The 24,355-nt window shown below is 37.0% G+C and overlaps 1 protein-coding gene across 3 annotated transcripts in view; it reads right to left on the bottom strand.

Annotated features, from left to right (window-relative positions):
• Positions 1 to 2,455: 2,455 nt before the first annotated feature.
• chd5 (chromodomain helicase DNA binding protein 5) overlaps positions 2,456 to 24,355 on the bottom strand; it is a 132,994-nt gene continuing 111,094 nt past the window's right edge. For all 3 annotated transcript variants that reach the window (XM_061977626.1, XM_061977627.1, XM_061977628.1), the window contains 3 exons: positions 16,729 to 16,892; positions 12,770 to 12,896; positions 2,456 to 8,155 (listed from right to left, as the gene is read on the bottom strand). In XM_061977626.1, coding sequence (XP_061833610.1) covers positions 8,037 to 8,155; positions 12,770 to 12,896; positions 16,729 to 16,892 — 410 coding nt within the window. In that variant the 3' untranslated portion in view covers positions 2,456 to 8,036. The remainder of the gene's footprint in view (positions 8,156 to 12,769; positions 12,897 to 16,728; positions 16,893 to 24,355) is intronic.

Genomic DNA, 24,355 nt, shown 5'->3' with positions numbered 1-24,355 from the left:
TTCAAGGCCAAATAGGACATACAAGTCCTTACATTGTTGAAGGGCGTAAAAACATTTCGCATTCATAATAAGTTTGTTCACTTTTTTTGCCAAAATTTCTCAAATTAAATATTACGGATTACCGATATGAAAATGTCATATCAGTTACCGTGACCAAAATGACCATCATTATCACGGTATTTGTTAAACGTGCTCAAAAAGTACTCATGCACAACCTGGGCTCTTTTAACCTGGTTATTTAAACAAAAATCTATCAACAAATAGACACTATTTTGCATGTTTTGTGTTTCTTGTGCTTCACTAATAGTGTTTTAGTATTGTATTTGTTTTAATTGCTGAGTTTAAAAAAAATTATTTTAAATATTGGTTTGTACTGTAGCACTTTTAAAATGTTTTTACATGAAAAGTGTATAAAAAAAATACAATCTATTATTATTATTTCAGGCCGTTGTCGGGGTGTCCTTAATGTCCAGCCGTCCTTGAACGCACCGTACTAAATACACCTCCATCTCGGATATGTACAATCACTCTGTTCTAAAAGAACACAGCTTGTTCAATGTGCACGATTAAATATCTTATTGCTCAGACAATGTGCTGGAATAAGTGTACATTGGCGTAGGTCGTTTCTGAATGGGGGAAGGTGTTAATGTCTCTTGTTTTCATGTTAGCATGAGAGATGGCGCCAGTCAGTCCATGAGTTTATCAAAGTGCAGTTATCAATCTTGTTTATTTGTTCATTTTAATTTTTAAAACAATAATACTAAGTATTTGTTACATCCAAGTTAAATATCAAACATTATCCCAGCAACGTTGAGAACTTGTTGAGTTCTGACGTTGAGCAACTCATACATAACGTTGAAACAACATGCTTTTTGACGACGTTTAATCAATATTGGGTTCTGATAAATTATCATTGAATTTTGATCATTTACACGTTTGGTATTTTTGTTTACGGCTGAAGTTAACTAGAAGCAAAAAAAAGTGGAAAAATATGACAATATGAATTCCAAAACAATGTTAAGCTCTTTGAAAAATGAAGGACTTGGAGTATTGTGAAGTAACTGCCGGTGTATCACACACCTGTAAAAGGAATGACATGGTATTGTTTTCATTTAACATTACACATGATGTAACACAGCAAACATTTACTGAAAGGACAACAAAGTAAAAACCCTCTTTGTATAATGAAAAAATGTACTAACAAGAAAAAAAAAAGTCAGCCCTTGTCCCATATATATATATATATATATATATATATATATATATATATATATATATATATATAGCGGGAGAGAGAGAGAGAGAGAGAGAGAGAGAGAGAGAGAGAGAGAGAGAGAGAGAGAGAGAGAGAGAGAGAGAGAGAGAGAGAGAGAGAGAGAGGACAATAGTTATCCGTGATGACCAAAATAAGACTAATAGTGAAGAAATATCCCTGCACTTCAGTCCCTAAAACATCAACAAGTCAAATAAATTGCAGGTTATTTTCCAATTGTTGTCTAATTTCTACCTTGTTTTTCCTTCCCATGCAAGTGAGCAAGCGCAGGAGGTTATTGTAAGATTTATTAAAACACACAAAACAAACACACAGTACAAATAAAAAGATGCCACATGTATAAAAAGATGTGCATTCTGCAACAAAGGTGCCTTGGTCAGGGTCTTTTTCTTTGGCTTTTGAAGCCAACTTAATTCCAAGCATGTACATAAGCGTGTTTATATTAGACTGAAGCCTTTTTTGTTTTGTTTTTTACATTCATACCCGGGCTTCAGTTTGATTGCATTTCATCACGATGTTTTGCCCCCCCCCCCCCCCAAATCCCATTCACCGGTTTCTGAGGTTTTGCTCTTCGCGGCTTCTGAAAGAGAGCGGGAGAGGAAACAGTGCGAGTCCTCAGCACGCCACCCAGTTTGAGCAAAGATAAAACAGCTTGGTGGAGGAGTCAGACGCAAATAAAAGAATAGTCTATTTAGGGGTGTCCCGGTCCGACACTGATATCGATGCGATATCAGCTTGCATTTGAAGTCTCTGTTAGCATCGAAGTGTCCTCTAATAAGCACACAAGGTCGATCTTTCCTTGTGTTTTTAATTTAGGTAAACATGGCTACTATGAGCTTGCAGCCACACAACAGCTAAGCACACCGTAGCACGCAAGCTATACATAGGCGATAAGTGACCTGCAATGAACAACATTGTAGTCTTAAACAAACAATTATAGTCGGACATTCCTTACCGGTACAAAGTCTCCGAGGCAGAGGCGTTTCAGAAAGTGTCCAGTAACAGAAGTGTCCGCATCGTTCAACTTACTTGGTCACGGTGGGTTTAGAACAGGGGTGTCGAACTCGTTTTCATTGAGGGCCAAATCACAGTTATGGTTGCCCTCAGAGGGCCGTTTATAACAACGAGTAACATATTATATATATATATATATATATATATATATATATATATATATATATATTTTTTTTTTTTTTTTTTTTAATTATTATTTTATTTTATTTATTTATTTTTTTACATAAGCTGCAAAAAAAATATTTACATTTTACTTTAAAAACTGGCAGTTCAGTCACGAGAATTTTACAGTAAAAGCAGTGTTTTTTTTTTTTTTACAGCATATAAATAAAAAAATGTTATAGTAAATCAATCAATCAATCAATCAATGTTTATTTATGGGATGGAAAAACAATAACCCTGTTTTTAGCTGTAAAATTCAAGCAACAGAGCTGCCAAGTTGTTTTTCTTTACCGTAAAATCTTGTTTTAATGTTTTTTTTGTACCAAAGTTGTACAGTACCAAAGTAGATTTTACGGTAAAAAAAACTCAGTCGGAATTTACCTGTAAAATCTATTGTAAATTTTACAGTCTACAATTTGAGTGATAATTTGTTTTGAAATCATAAGTCAAGCAGATATTAAGTACAGTATTTATCTTTATTTTAGCAAAAAATATTTTTGGAATACATAATATAATATTTTGATTTTGATAATATTGAATTTTAAAAGATAGGCAATTGAATGCAGTACATGATTTTTAATATCAAAAGGGAAAGAACAAATATATTTAGTAAGAAAAGATTAAGCATTTTATTAAATTATATATTATTTCCAAGCTTTCGTGGGCCACATAAAATAATGTGGCGGGCCAGTTTTGGCCCCCGGGCCTTGAGTTTGACACCTGTGGTTTAGAGTGTTGAATATCGTGAATTGCACTGCAAAATGACTAACCGCCCTCACCCTCTTCCTCTCACGCGAGATCCACCCAGGAACAGGGCCATATGAACCCCTTCCCAACTGTATGTTAATGAATTCCTGTGACCACTAGGTGTCACCAAAACAACAAATTAACATTGACGTCGTAATGTTAGTATTGTTGATCAAGTACTTTCTAACATTCTACACTACAAAGTAATACAGGTATGTACCATGATGCCTGCTGATATCGTGCTAGGCCAAACGTTATGCTCCAATCATCGGTATCGGGCCGGAAGTGAAACACCCCTACTTGTATTACAGTTGAAAATGAGCAAACTGGCTAAACTGGACAGAAAAGTTTATCACTGGGAAAACTCACAATATCACCAAGTATATATTTCTACATTTATTTAATTTATTAATTAAAAAAAAATCAAAAGAATTGTTTGCTCAATACAAGCAAAATAACTTAAATGAGCAAAAAAACAAGTCAAAATGGTTTTGGTAAGATTTGTTGAAATAAGAAATGAGCAATTAAAAGGTATTATTAGTTGTAGTTGTGTGTGTTTGAACAAATTATTTGTTGTTTTCCTGCCTAAAAGCCAGTTCATACAGAAAGTGACCATTCAGCGACTTCTTCTGAGTTTGTTTACATATTTTGACAGGAAATGAGAAATGCTCACGTGGGGAGATTGTGAGTTTTTTCCAGTGTTTATGTAAATAAACGTAAACTGTGCGTATCCTCCAAGCTTCACTAATTAGCAAAGGTGATGAAAACATTCTGAAAGAAGCCGATTAGTGTGACCTCTGACCTCAAGCGTCTTGCCTCGGACATCATTTATTACATAAAACTTCTCACAGAGGAAATCTTTTTTTTTTTTTTTTAAACTGCTTAACTGATCATTGACCCTCGACTAACACCCGGAATGGCTCCATATTTTAAAATAGAATTCTTGATTCAACAACAAAAAGACCTCGGTCACCAGGGGCCTCATTTAAAGGGGAACTGCACTTTTTGGGGGATTTGGCGTTCACAATCATTCTGAGAGACAAGAAGACTAAAGTTGTTTTTATTTTGCATTGGAACATGCTGGCTAGAGCATTTCATCATATTCATATTTGTGAGGACATATTGATTTATCTAGGCTGGGGGTCGGCAACCTGCGGCTCTTTAGCGCCGCCCTAGTGGCTCTCTGCACCTCTTTCAGAGATGTGCGAAAATGGAAAAAGATTAAGAAAAATATATATTTTTTGTTATAATATTTTTTCCGTAGGAGAACAAACAAGACACAAACCTTCCTAATTGTTAGAAATCCCACTGTTTATGTTATACATGCTTCACTGATGAGAGCATTTGGCAAGCACCGCTTTGTCCTACTAATTTCAGCGATGCTCGAACTCATCGTAGTTTGTTTACATGTACAACTTTCTCCGATGCTGCCACAGAAAGACGTGTTTTATGCTACCCTTTCTTTGTCTCATTATGTCTCCCAAACATTTTATGCTGTGCGTGAATGCACAAAGGTGAGCTTTGTTGATGTTATTGACTTGTTGGAGTGATTTGGTCAGTCCATGACTGCAAGCTAATCCATGCTAACATGCTATTTAGACTCGCTGTGTGTACATATTGCATCATTATGCCTCATTTGTAGCTATATTTGAGCTCATTTAGTTACCTTTACTTATGTCCTCTGTGTATTTAATTTATATTTGCATGTCTCATGACACATTATCTGTATGTGATATTGGCTGCATTTCAGATAGTTGTTTGTGTGCCATGTTGTTCCAGACCACAGCAAACAGCTAGCTTGCCAAAGATTGTAATACATCTATTAAAAGGAGACAGCAACACACATATATACATTTGGCCATTAAAAGCCAGTCATTTCCAGGAGTTATCTCACCTTCTGAGTAGCCTCTGATTTACTAATGGTTTCTAATGTTGTAAAAATGTGTAGAATAAATATTACATTTCAACATTTCTGTCAACGAAGATTTTTTCAGCCTGCGACACATAGTCATTTTGATAGTAGGCTAATATAGATAATATAGACACTTGTATCATGTATTTCCTTCATTATGACACTTAAATAAGGCTTTTATTTTTTGCGGCTCCAAACAGATTTGTTTTTGTATTTTTGGTCCAATATGGCTCGTTCAACATTTTGGGTTGCCGACCCCTGATCTAGGCCATCATTTTGCAGCTACTGCTAACAAGACGTGTTCCCCTGACTCCATTTCAGGCGGACCGGAGACGCAGAAGGATTAGTAAAGCGAGAAGCTTTCCTGCATTGTAATCATAAATTGAGTAATCAAACAAGAGTCTCTCGTATCCTTGGTGATATGCTGCCATGTTGACAGTCAGAGGTGGGTAGTAACGCGCTACATTTACTCCATTACATCTACTTGAGTAACTTTTGGGATAAATTGTACTTCTAAGAGTAGTTTTAATGCAACATACTTTTACTTCTACTTGAGTACATTTATAGAGAAGAAAGACTACTTTTACTCCGCTCCATTTATCTACATTCAGCTCGCTACTCGCTACTGATTTTTATCCATCTCTTAATGCACGCTTTGTTTGTTTTGGTTTGTCAGACAGACCTTCAAAGTAGAATCTATCGCATGCCTGCGTTTCACCAATCAAATACACTCACTGGTGACGTTTGACTCCATTTCACCAATCAAATGCAGTCACTGGTGACGTTTGACTCCGTTTCACCAATCAAATACAGTCACTGGTGACGTTTGACTCCGTTTCACCAATCAAATACAGTCACTGGTGACGTTTGACTCCGTTTCACCAATCAAATACAGTCACTGGTCACGTTTGACTCCGTTTCACCAATCAAATGCAGTCACTGGTGACGTTTGACTCCGTTTCACCAATCAAATACAGTCACTGGTGACGTTTGACTCCGTTTCACCAATCAAATACAGTCACTGGTGACGTTTGACTCCGTTTCACCAATCAAATACAGTCACTGGTGACGTTTGACTCTGTTTCACCAATCAAATACAATCACTGGTGACGTTTGACTCTGTTTCACCAATCAAATAGTCACTGGTGACGTTTGACTCTGTTTCACCAATCAAATGCAGTCACTGATGACGTTTGACTCCGTTTCACCAATCAAATGCAGTCACTGGTGACGTTTGACTCCGTTTCGCCAATCAAATGCAGTCACTAGTGACGTTTGACTCCGTTTCACCAATCAAACAGAGCCAGGAGGTCACATGATTAACTGCACATAAAGTTTTAGCGGCAAACAACAACAAGCTTACATGAACTCAACGTCAAATTTGAGGAAGCACATGGCGGTAAGTAACGTTAGTAGATATTTTGTCTGTCACCGTAGGCTGATGTTAGCTTCCCTGCTATGAATCACTGTCAAATGTACATCGTGTGGGAACATTTATTAACGCACTGCAGCCTCATAGACAGACACACACACACACACACGCATGCATACAAACACCAATCAGAAGTGCACAGTGTGTTCCCAGATGCAGCCCACACCTATCAGTTTATGGTTTGCGTAAAGGCTAACTTGTTATTTTCCTTTGTAATCTCTGCCTACTGAGCCTATGGTGCTGTTAAGTTATTGTGGCTCAATTTTCCTTCATTTTTTTTATGTTAATGTATTATTATTTAATATATATTATTGTTTTAGTTGCTTAAGAGATATTCCTGGCTCTGAATTTGCTCATTGCTATTTTTATGTTTTTGTGCATTATTTGTTGCCGTCATCATTAAACGAACAGGTTACTCATCAGTTACTCAGTACTTGAGTAGTTTTTTTACAACATACTTTTTACTTTTACTCAAGTAAATATTTGGGTGACTACTCTTTACTTTTACTTGAGTAATACATCTCTAAAGTAACAGTAGTCTTACTTGAGTACAATTTCTGGCTACTCTACCCACCTCTGTTGACAGTACATGAAGCTGTGAGGCCCATATGAACTGCGTATTTAAAAGGGGGCGTGGCCTCCTGAGATCAATTCCACCTTGATTGTGACATAAAAAAGAAATTTGCTCGCGTCAATACATCTGAATTTTGACAGGATTTGAATGCACGTCCGTTTTTAGTCGGAACGCAGCGCAATTCTGGTTACATGAGGCCCCTGGTGTGCTTAAAAGAAAGGTACTGGCCTGAAATGTGAGGTTTATGACCCGGAGGGCCATCACAGTCCTAAGTCATGTGACAAGAGGAACAGGAGTCACTTGCAGTCAGTGAGTAGGTCAGAACAGAAAGCAGACCGGCCAATGAAACGCTTCAATTAATAAGACCACCCGTCACTTTTAACGAGGCAAAATTGTCCACAAGAGTTTATAGTGCAGCCACCACTTGAAACATTCAAAGGGAGAAGGACTCACATGGATGGTAGGGGTGGAATCCTCCCCTGCAGATGTTCACATGAGGTAAAGAAAGAGGGCACTTCCTGCAGAACACCAGCAGGTGGCACACTTCCAGGCCCAATGCCCTCTTACAACAACACTAATTCTTCTCCTCGTCTTAATAAAGTTTCCTCAGCGCTCCAAAGAGTCTGAAAAAAGACATTTAGGATCAGATGAAGCCCGGCATGGGAACAACATGTCCAAGGTCTACACCCTCAAAACGTTGAGTTTCAAACAAAACAAAAAAAAGGACTCCTGAAAGGTAAAAAGTGCAATTCTTCTGCTTCATACGTGTCTGCCAAAGGAAAAGAGAGGGAGCTGGTTAAAGAGGAGAAGGTGTGGTCCCGACCCAGGAGGTAGCGGTCGCTTTAGTCCTCCATGGTCCCGACCCAGGAGGTGGCCGCCACTTTAGTCCTCCATGGTCCCGACCCAGGAGGTGGCCGCCGCTTTAGTCCTCGATGCAGATGACGTCGCCGGCTTTGCCCAACTTGAGGTCGGGCGTGGCCACGTCTCTCAGGGACTCGAAGGTCTTCTTGTCCAGGTGGCTGGGGGGCGGGCCGTTTGACACTGAAGGATGACGGACAGAGAGTCTGATCAATGGTGGAGGAACACATCTCACACTTTTGTACGCACGTGCAACACTTCAAACCGGCGGCCCGCGACTAATTTTTTTAGTGGCGCATCCGAAAAAATTATACATGAAAAAGTGTGTGTGGGGGGGTGGAAAGAGGTGAAGTGTGGACTATAACACAATGTTGATTCCTCGCAAGCACAAGACATTGAAACAACGTTGATTATACGTACATGTCCTTTAAAACTGGCATTGATACAATGTTATTATACGTACATGTCCTTTAAAACTGGCATTGATACAACGTTGCAAAATAGTTGTATTTGTAAACTGAGACATTGTTGATGTCCAACGTTGGATCCACGTTACGTGACCAAATTTCAATGGTCAGATCAATGGCACAACCTGACATTGAAAAAAACGTTGTCAAAAAGCATGTTCATTCTATATACTATGTATATATATATATTTATACACATATAAACACATATATATATATACAAACATATTTATTTTATTATTATTAGCCTTTATTTAACCAGGTAAAATCCCATTGAGATCAAAGATCTCTTTTCCAAGGGAGACCTGGCCAAGAGGGCAGCAGCAAGGTTACATTAAAAACAGTAAACAAATACATAAAACATCACATTTACAACATTAAAACTTGCTCACATGACACATGTGCATACAGACAAGGTATATATACAGTATATACATACATACATATATATGTACATATATACATATATACAAAAAATAGACATACATATATAAATATGCATATATACAAATAAACACATATATACATATATATATATATATATATATATATATACATATATATATATATATATATATATATATATACATATATATATATACATATATACAAAAAATAGACATACATATATAAATATGCATATATACAAATAAACATATATATATATATATATATATATATATATATGCATATATATATATACATATATATATACATATATATATATATACATATATATATACATATATATATACATATATATATATCCATACATATATATATATATATATATATATATATATATATATATATACACATATATATAAATATATATAAATATATATACACATATATATATTTATATATATATATATATATATATATATGCTAGAGATGCGCGGATAGGCAATTATTTCATCCGCAACCGCATCAGAAAGTCGTCAACCATCCGCAATCCACCCGATCTAACATTTGATCAGAACCGCATCCGCCCGCACCCGCCCGTTATATATCTAATATAGACGATGCAAGGCATTAGTGAGGTTATAAAGCTTTTGCCTGTTAAAGAAAGGAGACTGATCCAATGCAGCACAGACATTCGCGTGCCACGCTGTCACGACCCAGACGCACACCAGTGCGCAATCATATGGGAGCCGCGCTGAGCGCACCTCCAAGCGCGTCTCGCTGCCGGCGACGGCCGGGTATATGGGCCCGACGCTCCAGCGCCATCCACTTTCAGGGCTAGTTGATTCGGCAGGTGGGTTGTTACACACTCCTTAGCGGGTTCCAACTTCCATGGCCACCGTCCTGCTGTCTATATCAACCAGGGTGAGCCCCACCCCTTTCGTGAGCGCACTGCGCGCGGAGTGACCCCTGTTACGCGCCCCCGGCAACAGGGGTGGCGGGCAGGTAAGCTGCGCGGGCGGAGCGCGCGGAGTGACCCCTGTTACGAGCCCCCGGCCACGGGGGTGGCGGGCAGGTAAGCTGCTTACCTGCTGCGCGTGACGCCGGCCGCGGCGAAGGCGGACGAGACGGGGTGTCGGTGCGGTGGGTGCGGTGGGTGCGGTGGGCGCGGTGGTGACCCTGCACGTGCGTCGGGCCCTTCTCGCGGATCGCCTCAGCTACGGCTCCCGGTGGGGCCCTCTCGGGGGAAGGGGCCTCGGTCCCGGACCCCGGCGAGGCGTCCCTTCTCCGCTCCGTAAAAGTGTCCATCTCTTTTTTTTTTTTTCTTCTGTTGTGGCATATGCAGCAGGTGCCTGCTCGTTTTTCGTATGTGGGTAACAACATTTAACTATGTATATATATTTCCCAATTGGTTTAACTGCCACCCGCCTGAATCTATTTAAAATCTTTTTTTTTTAAATTTCAACCACCCGACCCGACCCGACCCGCGGATAAAATCTAATTTTTTTTAACTTCATCCGCCCGATCCGCGGATAATCCGCGGACTCCGCGGACTCAGCGGTTGTGCCCGCAAACTGCGCATCTCTAATATATGCATACACATATATATATATATATATATATATATATATATATATATATATATATATGTATGTGTGGGAAAAAAAATCACAAGACTACTTCATCTCTACAGGCCTGTTTCATGAGGGGGTTCCCTCAATCATCAGGAGAAAAAAAAAAAGGAAAAAAAAAAAAATCTCCTGATGATTGAGGGAACCCCCTCATGAAACAGGCCTGTAGAGATGAAGTAGTCTTGTGATTTTTTTTTCCCACACATACATATATTGCGCTCTACTACGGTATCGAGCACTATTTTTTGGATAACCTTATTAAGACATATATATATATATATATATATATATATACCGTATTTTCCGCACTATAAGGCGCACCTAAAAACCACAAATTTTTTCAAAAGCTGACAGTGCGCCTTATAACCCGGTGCGCTTTATATATGGATAAATATTAAGATTCATTTTCATAAAGTTTCGGTCTCGCAACTTCGGTAAACAGCCGCCATCTTTTTTCCCGGTAGAACAGGAAGCGCTTCTTCTTCTACGCAAGCAACCGCCAAGGTAAGCACCCGCCCCCATAGAACAGGAAGCGCTTCTTCTTCTACTGTAAGCAACCACCCGCCCGCGTAGAAGAAGAAAAAGCGCGCGGAAATAACCGTACGTTTCATTTCCTTTGTGTGTTTACATCTGTAAAGACCACAAAATGGCTCCTACTAAGCGACAGGTATCCGGTTCATGAAAAGACGCAATCTCTCCATCCGCACACGGATTACTATTTCACAGCAACTGATATTCCTGTGAACCGCACTGTGGATACAACGGGAGCACGTACGGTGAATATTCGCACCACAGGGAATGAGAAGTCATCCTTCACTGTGGTTCTAGCTTGCCATGCTAATGGCCAGAAACTTCCACCCATGGTGATATTCAAAAGGAAGACCTTGCCAAAAGAGACCTTTCCAGCCGGCGTCATCATAAAAGCTAACTCGAAGGGATGGATGAAGAAAAGATGAGCGAGTGGTTAAGGTAAGTTTAAGTTTACGCGAAGAGGCCGGGTGGCTTTTTTCACGCAGCTCTGTCCATGTTGATATACGATTCCATGCGCGCCCACATCACGCTGGTTTTAATATATTATTAAAGTTTGACTGACCTATCTGACTGTTTTTTTGACATTCCTTTAGCGCAGTTAGATGCGGCTTACAACACGGGGCGGCTTATAGGTGGACAAAGTTTTGAAATATGCCGTTCATTGAAGGCGCGGCTTATAACCCAGGGCGCCTTATGGTGCGGAAAATATGGTATATATATATATATATATATATATATATATATATATATATATATATATATATATAAATATATATTTATATATATATATATATATATGTATATATATATATATAAATATATATTTATATATATATATATATATATATATATATATATATATACATATATGCATATTTATATATACACACACATATATACATATATAAATACATATATATACAAACATATATACAGTATATAGACACATACATATACAAATATGCATATATATATATATATATACACATACATACATACATACATACATACATATATATATATATACATATATATATATATATATATATATATGTATATATAATATAACTTTATCTGTGTACATGTGGGAATGGCTCATCACCCTGGCAAACACTTGCTCCAAGTATATATATGTATATATATATATATATATATATATATATGTATATATATATATATATATATATATATATATATACATATATATATATATATATATATATATATATATATATATATATATATATATATATATATATATATATGTGTGTGTGTCTTTTTTTCAATTGCAACGCTCTCTGCATTCCTGAGGTTCTCAGGCAGGTGGTTCCACAGGTGGGTCTATGGTGGCTAAATGCTGCCTCACTGTGGGTCAGATAGATAAGAAGGCCATGAAGAAATTTAAAAATGTATAATATAACTTTAAAATCCACCCTGCAGCAACTTTTTAAAACTGGTGTAATATGCTCCCGCCCTCTGGTCCTCGTCAGCACTCGTGCAGCTGACTTTTGTAACAGTAGTAGACTTCTGATGTTCTTTTTGGGAAGACCAGAGAGCACAACAATGGTCTAAAGGACAGGAAATAAAAGTTGGACCTGATAATGTCATCATTTGTTCAGGTTGGCTGATGAAATGAAACTGTAAGTGCGAGAGAACAACTGGGGACCAGTCCAGGGTGTACCCCGCCTCTCACCCGTGCCCAAACCAGAACAAGCGATATAAAAAATGGATGTATGTCTGGATGTTTCAAGTGGTCTTCTTACCGCTGACGTAGGGCCCCAGAGGCATCTGACTGTAATTGACCATGGCTTGTCCACCTGGGCCCCTGAATGCGGCGCTGAAGGTGCTGCCGTACATCTGGGAGCAGGCAAAACCTCCCTGGCTGAAAGTCTTCACATTGGACAAAACATGTTAGACAAGGATCTTTCTTTGTGGCCCGTTTACACTGCACACCACATCACTTCTCTTTGGCCCTCCAGTGACAAAGATCAGATTGTATTTGCCAGTCGAAACTTTTGGCATCAGGAGCTAGTCCTGAATCTGATCTTTTCACATGTGACTTCACTCTAAATGCTATGTGACCTGAATACCACTTCTTCCTCAGCTTTGGGCGAGCTACGTCACTCGTGTGCCAGCTACGTCTCTCGTGTGCCAGCTACGTCACTCGTGTGCCAGCTACGTCTCTCGTGTGTGCCGGAAAGACTTAGTCGCCAGCAGAAGTGGATATTTCACCACAACATCCTCAAATTTGGCATATTTATAAATGATGGTAACATAACAAAAGTTTGTCGATATTATTAAGTTGCAAGCTAAATTTCTAATACATAAAAGTCGTTTTCCGAAAGTAAAAGCTACATTTTCTAATTGGCTAAATGTTTTCAAATGATCAATTAAAACTTGGAAAATGGTTAAAAGTACAAAAGCCCTTACATTGATATCTTTATTGGAGAAATTTTAAAGATTACAACCCTCCCAAATATATTACACAATATACATCCATTTATACATTATATTACTTTCATTTACTTTCACGTAAAAAACATTCATTTTCAGAGGTGGGTAGAGTAGCCAGAAATTGTACTCAAGTAAGAGTACTGTTACTTTAGAGATGTATTACTCAAGTAAAAGTAAGGAGTAGTCACCCAAATATTTACTTGAGTAAAAGTAAAAAGTATGTTGTGAAAAAACTACTCAAGTACTGAGTAACTGATGAGTAACATACACACACATATCATATATATATATATATATATACACACACACATATACATATATATATATATATATATATATATATATATATATATATATATATATATATATATATATATATATACATACACACATATATATATATACACACACACATATATATATATATACACACACATATATATAAAGACACACATTTATATATATATATATATACACATATACATATATATACAGGTAAAAGCCAGTAAATTAGAATATTTTGAAAAACTTGATTTATTTCAGTAATTGCATTCAAAAGGTGTAACTTGTACATTATATTTATTCATTGCACACAGACTGATGCATTCAAATGTTTATTTCATTTAATTTTGATGATTTGAAGTGGCAACAAATGAAAATCCAAAATTCCGTGTGTCACAAAATTAGAATATTACTTAAGGCTAATACAAAAAAGGGATTTTTAGAAATGTTGGCCAACTGAAAAGTATGAAAATGAAAAATATGAGCATGTACAATACTCAATACTTGGTTGGAGCTCCTTTTGCCTCAATTACTGCGTTGATGCGGCGTGGCATGGAGTCGATGAGTTTCTGGCACTGCTCAGGTGTTATGAGAGCCCAGGTTGCTCTGATAGTGGCCTTCAACTCTTCTGCGTTTTTGGGTCTGGCATTCTGCATCTTCCTTTTCACAATACCCCACAGATTTTCTATGGGGCTAAGGTCAGGGGAGTTGGCGGGCCAATTTAGAACAGAAATACCATGGTCCGTAAACCAGGCACGGGTAGATTTTGCGCTGTGTGCAGGCGCCAAGTCCTGTTGGAACTTGAAATCTCCATCTCCATAGAGCAGGTCAGCAGCAGGAAGCATGAAGTGCTCTAAAACTTGCTGGTAGACAGCTGCGTTGACCCTGGATCTCAGGAAACAGAGTGGACCGACATCAGCAGATGACATGGCACCCCAAACCATCACCCAACCATGCAAATTTTGCATTTCCTTTGGAAATCGAGGTCCCAGAGTCTGGAGGAAGACAGGAGAGGCACAGGATCCACGTTGCCTGAAGTCTAGTGTAAAGTTTCCACCATCAGTGATGGTTTGGGGTGCCATGTCATCTGCTGGTGTCGGTCCACTCTGTTTCCTGAGATCCAGGGTCAACGCAGCCGTCTACCAGCAAGTTTTAGAGCACTTCATGCTTCCTGCTGCTGACCTGCTCTATGGAGATGGAGATTTCAAGTTCCAACAGGACTTGGCGCCTGCACACAGCGCAAAATCTACCCGTGCCTGGTTTACGGACCATGGTATTTCTGTTCTAAATTGGCCCGCCAACTCCCCTGACCTTAGCCCCATAGAAAATCTGTGGGGTATTGTGAAAAGGAAGATGCAGAATGCCAGACCCAAAAACGCAGAAGAGTATAAGGCCACTATCAGAGCAACCTGGGCTCTCATAACACCTGAGCAGTGCCAGAAACTCATCGACTCCATGCCACGCCACATTAACGCAGTAATTGAGGCAAAAGGAGCTCCAACCAAGTATTGAGTATTGTACATGCTCATATTTTTCATTTTCATACTTTTCAGTTGGCCAACATTTCTAAAAATCCCTTTTTTGTATTAGCCTTAAGTAATATTCTAATTTTGTGACACACGGAATTTTGGATTTTCATTTGTTGCCACTTCAAATCATCAAAATTAAATGAAATAAACATTTGAATGCATCAGTCTGTGTGCAATGAATAAATATAATGTACAAGTTACACCTTTTGAATGCAATTACTGAAATAAATCAAGTTTTTCAAAATATTCTAATTTACTGGCTTTTACCTGTATATATATATACACATATACATATATATATATATATATATATATATATATATATATATATATATATATACACACACATATATATATATATATATACAGTATATAATTTATATTTATTTATTTTGCCGTTTTTGTTTACATGTTAAAGGTGTTTTAATGAATATACATGCATGTTTAACACATATAGATTCCTTTCTTTCATGAAGACAAGAATATAAGTTGGTGTATTACCTGATTCTGATGACTTGCATTGATTGTAATCAGACAGTAGTGCTGATAGCGTCCACGTTTTCAAATGGAGGAGAAAAAAAGTTCCTCCTTTCTGTCTAATACCACATGAAAGTGGTTGGTTTTTGGCATCTTATTTGTCCAGCTTCCATATTCGTTTTTATACACTTTACAAGAAATACATCGGCGGCAAACTCCGTAGCTTGCTAGCTTGTTTGCGCTGGCTTTCGGAGACTCTTGTTTTGAAAGCGCAGGCGCGATGGAGCGGCACTTTTATTGTGAAGACAGGAACTGTGCAGTCAGTCTTGAGGCTTTTGACGGGATGTACGGTTGAAATAAAAAAGGGTCTTTTTTCCTTCACACTTTTGATTGATTGATTGAAACTTTTATTAGTAGATTGCACAGTACAGTATATATTCCGTACAATTGACCACTAAATGGTAACACCCCAATAAGTTTTTCAACTTGTTTAAGTCAGGTCATGTGACCGCCTGGCTCTGTTTGATTGGTTCAACGTCACCAGTGACTGCATCTGATTGGTGGAACGGAGTGAACGTCACCAGTGACTGTATTTGTTGAAACGCTGGCACTATGAAGGTCTGTCTGACAGACCAAAACAAACAAAGCGTGCATTAACAGATCGATAAAAATTAGTAGCGAGTAGCGATCTGAATGTAGATAAAAGTAGCGGAGTAAAAGTAGCGTTTCTTCTCTATAAATATACTCAAGTAAAAGTAAAAGTATGTTGCATTAAAACTACTCTTAGAAGTACAATTTATCACAAAAGTTACTCAAGTAGATGTAACGGAGTAAAGGTAGCGCGTTACTACCCACCTCTGTTCATTTTTAAGGTGTTGCGACTTTTATTTTGTAGTAGTAGCGACTTCCTCCCTCTAAAAAGAAGCGATATGGGCCACTTTGACCTGCAATGTAAACATAGTATTTGAGTATTTACTGACCTGCTGCGGCGGGGGTTCGCTGCCCCGGCTGGTGAGACGGCTGAGGATGCTGCGCTCGGACATGTGCAGGCGGGCGGAGACGGGCGGGATGCGGGACAGCATGTTGGGCAGTCGCGTCACGTCCGCCTTCATGTCGCTCAGGAGCTCTTCCAGCTGGTTTAGCACTGCACGGAGACAACAAGGAGGTCAGGCCAGTGGACTGGACACTGGCCAGGAGTTGGTGGGCGGCCGAGGGTGGAGTCGGCGCTCTTGGTTGCTTTGTTGGGTCTGCTCCTGTCCCTGGCCATGCTCCCCCCCACCCCAGCAGACGATGGCGTGGAACATCGCAGAGGCAACCACAGTGTATATGTTTTTGGTTATTATACATGTTACACAATGTAAATGAAGTATGGTTGACGTTTTTTGAATGAGATTTAAAGTAATTTAGAGGTAGAATTGATTGCTAACATTAGCTACATTGCTCGCCATCTAGAACAAGATGATTTGTACATGTTAGAATGAAAAGAAAAAAAAAATACTACTTCTGTCTTCTTGTCTTTCATAATGATTGTGTACGATAGGCAAAATAAAAAAATTAAAAAGTGTAGTTCCTCTTTAAGGTCTTAATTTTCGCAAAATCCATTCTGACTTTTAATGCTTGTTAATGACCCGCGGAAACCCTAACATCAGCTTAGGGTGACCAGGTGTCCGGATTTAGGCCGGACAGTCCGGATTTTTAATGCCCTGTCCGGCGTCCGGCGCAGCATCAAGCCGGACACGTATTTGTCCTCCTTTTTGAGGCACTGCTTGAAGAGCGGAGTTTTTTCATCTTTGCTGGGCTGCAGCTCAATAGCCAATCAAAGACCGTGAAAAATGCCCCCAACGCAGTAACGTATCAAATGATTGGCTAAGAGCTGTGTCGGATACAAATCTGCTTATCATTGGTTAAAAAAGTAAACAAGGGTCCATGTGCTGTTGCGGCATGACATTGACAGAAAGTTAGCATCATGCCAAAACGCAAGACCTCGTTTGATTCTGAATGGATAAAAGAGAACGAATTTATAACGAAAAGCAGTCGAGACTCATTCCATGGCTTCTGCACACTTTGTCGATGTGATGTCGACGTAAGTAGTCAGGGGAATGCTGCAATTGAACGGCATGCGGGTGCGCAGATAAACATAAAAGTAATAAACGTGCGGCAAGTACCTCTTCAATGAGGACATTTTTTCGTGAAGTTTCGTCGCCCCTGGATGACAAGATAACCGCTGCGGAGCTGTGCAAGGTGTACCATGCTGTAAAGCAGTGGTTCTCAAATGGGGGTATGCGTACCCCTGGGGGTTTGTAATGTAATGTAAGTTCATAAACTGAACATCAAATCAAGTCGGCTATTCCATTCATTACCATAAACCCAGAGTTTCCTCCATGCCATGATGGTTTGACCCTCACTAAAATGTCTGTTAAAAAGAACTGTGAAAAGAAATGCAACAATGCAATATTCAGTCTTGACAGCTAGATTTTTTGTGGACATGTTCCATAAATATTGATGTTAAAGATTTTTTTTTTTTTGAAGAAATGTTTAGAATTAAGTTCCTGAATCCAGATGGATCTCTATTACAATCCCCAAAGAGGGCACTTTAAGTTGATGATTACTTCTATGTGTAGAAATCTTTATTTATAATTGAATCACTTGTTTATTTTTCAACAAGTTTTTAGTTATTTTATATATTTTTTTCCAAATAGTTCAAGAAAGACCACTACAAATGAGCAATATTTTGCACTGTTATACAATTTAATAAATCAGAAACTGATGACATAGTTCTGTATTTTACTTCTTTATCTCTTTTTTTCAACCAAAAATGCTTTGCTCTAATTAGGGGGTACTTGAATTAAAAAAATGTTCACAGGGGGTACATCACTGAAAAAAGGTTGAGAACCACTGCTGTAAAGCATCACCAGTCCTACAGAAGTTTAGACTGCGGCATGAAAGTGGACCGGGAGATTTTCAGTGACTAGCCCACAGCTAAAGGGATGGCCTGTGGCCGAATAAAAGCCAAGGCATTGTGCGAGAACGTCATCGCTCACTATTCGGTACAGGAACATACCGACTACATAGAAGAAAACAACCTACCCTTTTCCGTGGCAACCGACGCCTCAAATAAAGGAACAAACAAGTGTTTTCCCATTGTGGTAAGGTATTTTCACTTTGATGAAGGCATCCAACATGTCCTGTTGGATTTTTATAGTGACAGCAATGAAACGTCAGAAGCCATAACAAACCAGCTGCTGGCAAAACTTGAGATGTCTGGCTTAGAGGTGAAAAACATGTCTGCATATGCAGCAGACAATGCCAGTGTCAATTGTGGCAAACATAACAGTGTGTATCAGAAGCTGAAACTGAGCCAAAAAGATGTGCTCCCTGCAAACTGTTTGGCCCATATTCTGCATAACGCAACCAGATATGCAGCAAGCAGCCTTGATGTTGAATTGGAAACATTTTTGTGGCATTTTTCTTTTTATTATATATGTTAACTACATTTAAGTCCACACATGTTATGCTTTGTGGCACTCTGCACTTGAAAAGATTCATCTCAGTGGTCACTTTTTGAACACCACAATGTATTGAATAAATACAAATACTGTTAACAAACACTTGACTTTAATATTTTTTCCTATTCAGCCACACAAACATCATCTTTAAACCACTCAAAATTGTACTATAAATAAGGTATACCAGTGTCCTATGTACACCATAGTAATTTATTGATATGCCGCATAATGTCCTCCTTTTTGGTGTCATGGAAATGGTCACCCTACATCAGCTGCACCAAAGATGTGATGTTCGCAAACGAGTCGAGCCTTTTGAACGGCTCGTTTAAGTGATTATACACTGAATTTTAAAACATTGAATTATTTTACACTGATTTTTTAAAGACTGAATTTAAAAAAAAAAATTTCAATGAAATTCTCAGCGTAATATGTTGTAAAAAAATTAAGTGTATAAACATTTCTAAAAAAATATATACGCTGAATTTTAAAACACTGAATACATTGAACTTTTTTACACGCATTTTGCCAACACATTTTTTTCAATAAAATTGTCAGCATTATTTGTTGTAAAAACATTAATGAGTTTATAAAAATTCAGTGAAAAAAAATTATACTACTTTTCAATTAAATGGTCAACACAATTTGATGTAAAAAAAAAAATGTTTCTAAAATATATTTTTTCGTCAATAAAAATGTTTTAATAAAATTGGTATAAAAAAAATCAGTTTATAAAAATTCAGTGTAAAAAAATCAAAAACATTTTAAAACACTGCATTTTTATACACTGAATTCCAAAACACTGAATTTTTAAACACACGCAAGTCACTGACAATTGTTTTCAATGAAATTGTCAGCATAATTTGATGTGAAAAAAAATGTGTTTATTCAGTGTAAATATTTCAAAAAGATTATACACTGAATTTTTTTACACTGAATTTTAAAAAAAACAATTCAAGAAATTGTCAGCATAATTTGATGTAAAAAAATTAAGTGTATAAACATTTCTAAAAAATATACACTGAATTTTAAAACACTGAATTTTTATACATTGAACTTTTTTACACGCATTTTGCTGACACATTTTTTTTCCATAAAATTGACAGCATTATTTGTTGTAAAAAGAAATTCAGTTTATAAAAAATCAGTGTAAAAAAAATTGTACTCTGAATTTCAAAACACATGCATTTTGGCAACACATTTTTTTTCAATTAAATGGTCAGCACAATTTGATGTAAAAAAAATCAGTTTCTAAAAATTTTTTTTTTTTTTAAATTATACACTAAATTTTAAAGCACTGAATTTTTAAACACTTGCAAGTCACTAACAATTTTTTTCAATGAAATTGTCAGCATAATTTGATGTTAAAAAAAATGTGTTTGTTCAGTGTAAATATTTCAAAAAGATTATACACTGAATTTTTTTACACTGTTTTTAAAAAGAAAAATTCCAATGAAATTGTCAGCATAATTTGATGTAAAAAAAAATTAAGTGTATAAACATTTCTAAAAAAAATATACACTGAATTTTAAAACACTGAATTTTTATAAATTGAACTTTTTTACACACATTTTGCTGACACATTTTTTTCCATAAAATTGGCAGCATTATTTGTTGTAAAAGGAAATTCAGTTTATAAATAATCAGTGTAAAAAAAAATTGTACTCTGAATTTCAAAACACATGCATTTTGGCAACACATTTTTTTTCAATTAAATGGTCAGCACAATTTGATGTAAAAAAAATCAGTTTCTAAAAATATATATATTTTTTAAATTATACACTAAATTTTAAAGCACTGAATTTTTAAACACTTGCAAGTCACTAACAATTTTTTTCAATGAAATTGTCAGCATAATTTGATGTTAAAAAAATGTGTTTGTTCAGTGTAAATATTTCAAAAAGATTATACACTGAATTTTTTTACACTGTTTTTAAAAAGAAAAATTCCAATGAAATTGTCAGCATAATTTGATGTAAAAAAAAATTAAGTGTATAAACATTTCTAAAAAAAATATACACTGAATTTTAAAACACTGAATTTTTATAAATTGAACTTTTTTACACACATTTTGCTGACACATTTTTTTCCATAAAATTGGCAGCATTATTTGTTGTAAAAAGAAATTCAGTTTATAAATAATCAGTGTAAAAAATGAAAAGGGTGGAGTGCCATCTCCGGGTTGGGGAAGAGATCTTGCCCCAAGTGGAGGAGTTCAAGTACCTCGGAGTCTTGTTCACGAGTGAGGGAAGAGTGGATCGTGAGATCGACAGGCGGATCGGTGCGGCGTCTTCAGTAATGCGGACGCTGTATCGGTCCGTTGTGGTGAAGAAGGAGCTGAGCCGGAAGGCAAAGCTCTCAATTTACCGGTCGATCTACGTTCCCATCCTCACCTATGGTCATGAGCTTTGGGTTATGACCGAAAGGACAAGATCACGGGTACAAGCGGCCGAAATGAGTTTCCTCCGCCGGGTGGCGGGGCTCTCCCTTAGAGATAGGGTGAGAAGCTCTGCCATCCGGGAGGAGCTCAAAGTAAAGCCGCTGCTCCTCCACATCGAGAGGAGCCAGATGAGGTGGTTCGGGCATCTGGTCAGGATGCCACCCGAACGCCTCCCTAGGGAGGTGTTTAGGGCACGTCCGACCGGTAGGAGGCCGCGGGGAAGACCCAGGACACGTTGGGAAGACTATGTCTCCCGGCTGGCCTGGGAACGCCTCGGGGTCCCCCGGGAGGAGCTGGATGAAGTGGCTGGGGAGAGGGAAGTCTGGGCTTCCCTGCTTAGGCTGCTGCCCCCGCGACCCGACCTTGGATAAGCGGAAGAAGATGGATGGATGGAGTGTAAAAAAAATTGTACTCTGAATTTCAAAACATATGCATTTTGGCAACACTTTTTTTTTTTTCAATTAAATGGTCAGCACAATTTGATGTAAAAAAAAATTCAGTTTCTAAAAAAAAATATATTTTTTAAATTATACACTAAATTTTAAAGCACTGAATTTTTAAACACTCGCAAGTCACTAACAATTTTTTTCAATGAAATTGTCAGCATAATTTGATGTTAAAAAAAAATAGTTTGTTCAGTGTAAATATTTCAAAAAGATTATACACCGAATTTTTTACACTGTTTTTAAAAAGAAAAATTTCAATGAAATTGTCAGCATAATTTGATGTAAAAAAAATTAAGTGTATAAACATTTCTAAAAAAATATACACTGAATTTTAAAACACTGAGTTTTTATACATTGAACTTTTTTACACGCATTTTGCTGACACATTTTTTTTCCATAAAATTGGCAGCATTATTTGTTGTAAAAAGAAATTCAGTTTATAAAAAATCAGTATTAAAAAAATGATACTCTGAATTTCAAAACACATGCATTTTGGCAACACGTTTTTTTTTCAATCAAATGGTCAGCACAATTTGATGTAAAAGAAAATTCAGTTTCTAAATTTTTTTTTATTTTTTATTAATTATACACTAAATTTTAAAACACTGAATTTTTATACACTGATTTTTTTTACACTGAATTTTTAAACAGAGTAACTTTGCTGAAAAAAAAATAAAAATCTATAAAATTGTCAATAAAAATGTGTTCAATAAAATTGTCAGCATAGATTGATTTAAAAAATGTAGTTTATAAAAATTCAGTGTAAAAAAAATCAAGTGAACAAGAATCGATTTCCAGTCAGACTGTGTGAAAAGGCAACAGTTGGACAAACTTTTTTTTGGTTGAGTGTTTGGTTAAGTGTAGGCGTGCACACACCAAATATATATCCGCCTCATTCATATTTTGTGCAATTTTTTATTTATTTTACTTTTATGTATTCTATCTTAATGCAGAGTATTGCAGGGGCTATTTCCCCCTGTGCTCAAGTGGCAAATGCTACAGTAAAATTGTAGCCTGTGTAGTTTTTATTGTGCCACAGAGTGAGAAGAAATATCGAAATAATGATGTCACTCTCAAAGCTCCGCCCCCTGCAATGGTCACATGGAAAACAACCCACGTGAAATGACAATATTTTACATTATTTCCCACAAAGAGTAGACATCGGTGAAAATGAGAACGATTCAGATCCCAATTTGATCCTGTAGCTTTTACCAGTGATTATTTCCTTGAAAACATTCGAAAAAGAGATAACAACGAGCCAGTCTTTAAAAATGGGTTATACTTGTATAGCACTTTTCTACCTTCAAGGTACTCAAAGCGCTTTGACACTATTTCCACATTCACCCATTCACACACACATTCACTTTAGAACACATCCAGGTCCTGTCAGAGAAAACCCATCACTAAAATATATGCCACACTACGAAGCACTAGGGTTGTCCCAATACCAATATTTTGGTACCGGTACCCGGTACCAAAATGTATTTCGATACTTTTCTAAATAAAGGGGACCACAAAAAATTTCATTATTGACTTTATTTGAACAACAAATGTTAGTGTAAATGAAACATATGTTTATTATTGTCATTTAGTCCTTAAATAAAATGTTGAACATACTAGACAACTTGTCTTTTAGTAGTAAGTAAACAAACAAAGACTCCTAATTAGTCGTATGCAGTAACATATTGTGTCATTTATACACCTATTATTTTCTACACATTATGAGGGACAAACTGTAAAAATGGATTATTAATCTACTTGTTCATTTGCTGTTAAAATCTGCTTATTTTCTCTTTTAACATGTTCTATCTACACTTCTGTTAAAATGTAATAATCACGTATTTGTCTCTTCTTTGATACTTTACATTAGTTTTGGATGATACCACACATTTAGGTATCGATCCGATACCAAGTCGTTGCAGGATCATACAATAAAATCTAATACCTAATAAACCAATAATAATATGGTTCAAAAATACTGATTAAAGAGTAGGTGTCGCGCTGTTTTCTGTTTTAAAATGTTCTATCTACACTTCTGTTAAAATGCAATAATCACTTATTCTTCTCTTCTTTGATACTTGACATTAGTTTTGGATGATACCACACATTTAGGTATGGATGTGATACCAAGTAAATACAGGATCATACATTGGTCATATTCAAAGTCCTCATGTGTCCAGGGACATATTTACTGACTTTATAAACATAATATGAATTT

Source organism: Nerophis lumbriciformis, linkage group LG18 (assembly GCF_033978685.3).
Source record: "Nerophis lumbriciformis linkage group LG18, RoL_Nlum_v2.1, whole genome shotgun sequence".
Lineage (NCBI taxonomy): Eukaryota > Metazoa > Chordata > Actinopteri > Syngnathiformes > Syngnathidae > Nerophis > Nerophis lumbriciformis.
This window is presented reverse-complemented; position numbering and strand designations above follow the sequence as displayed.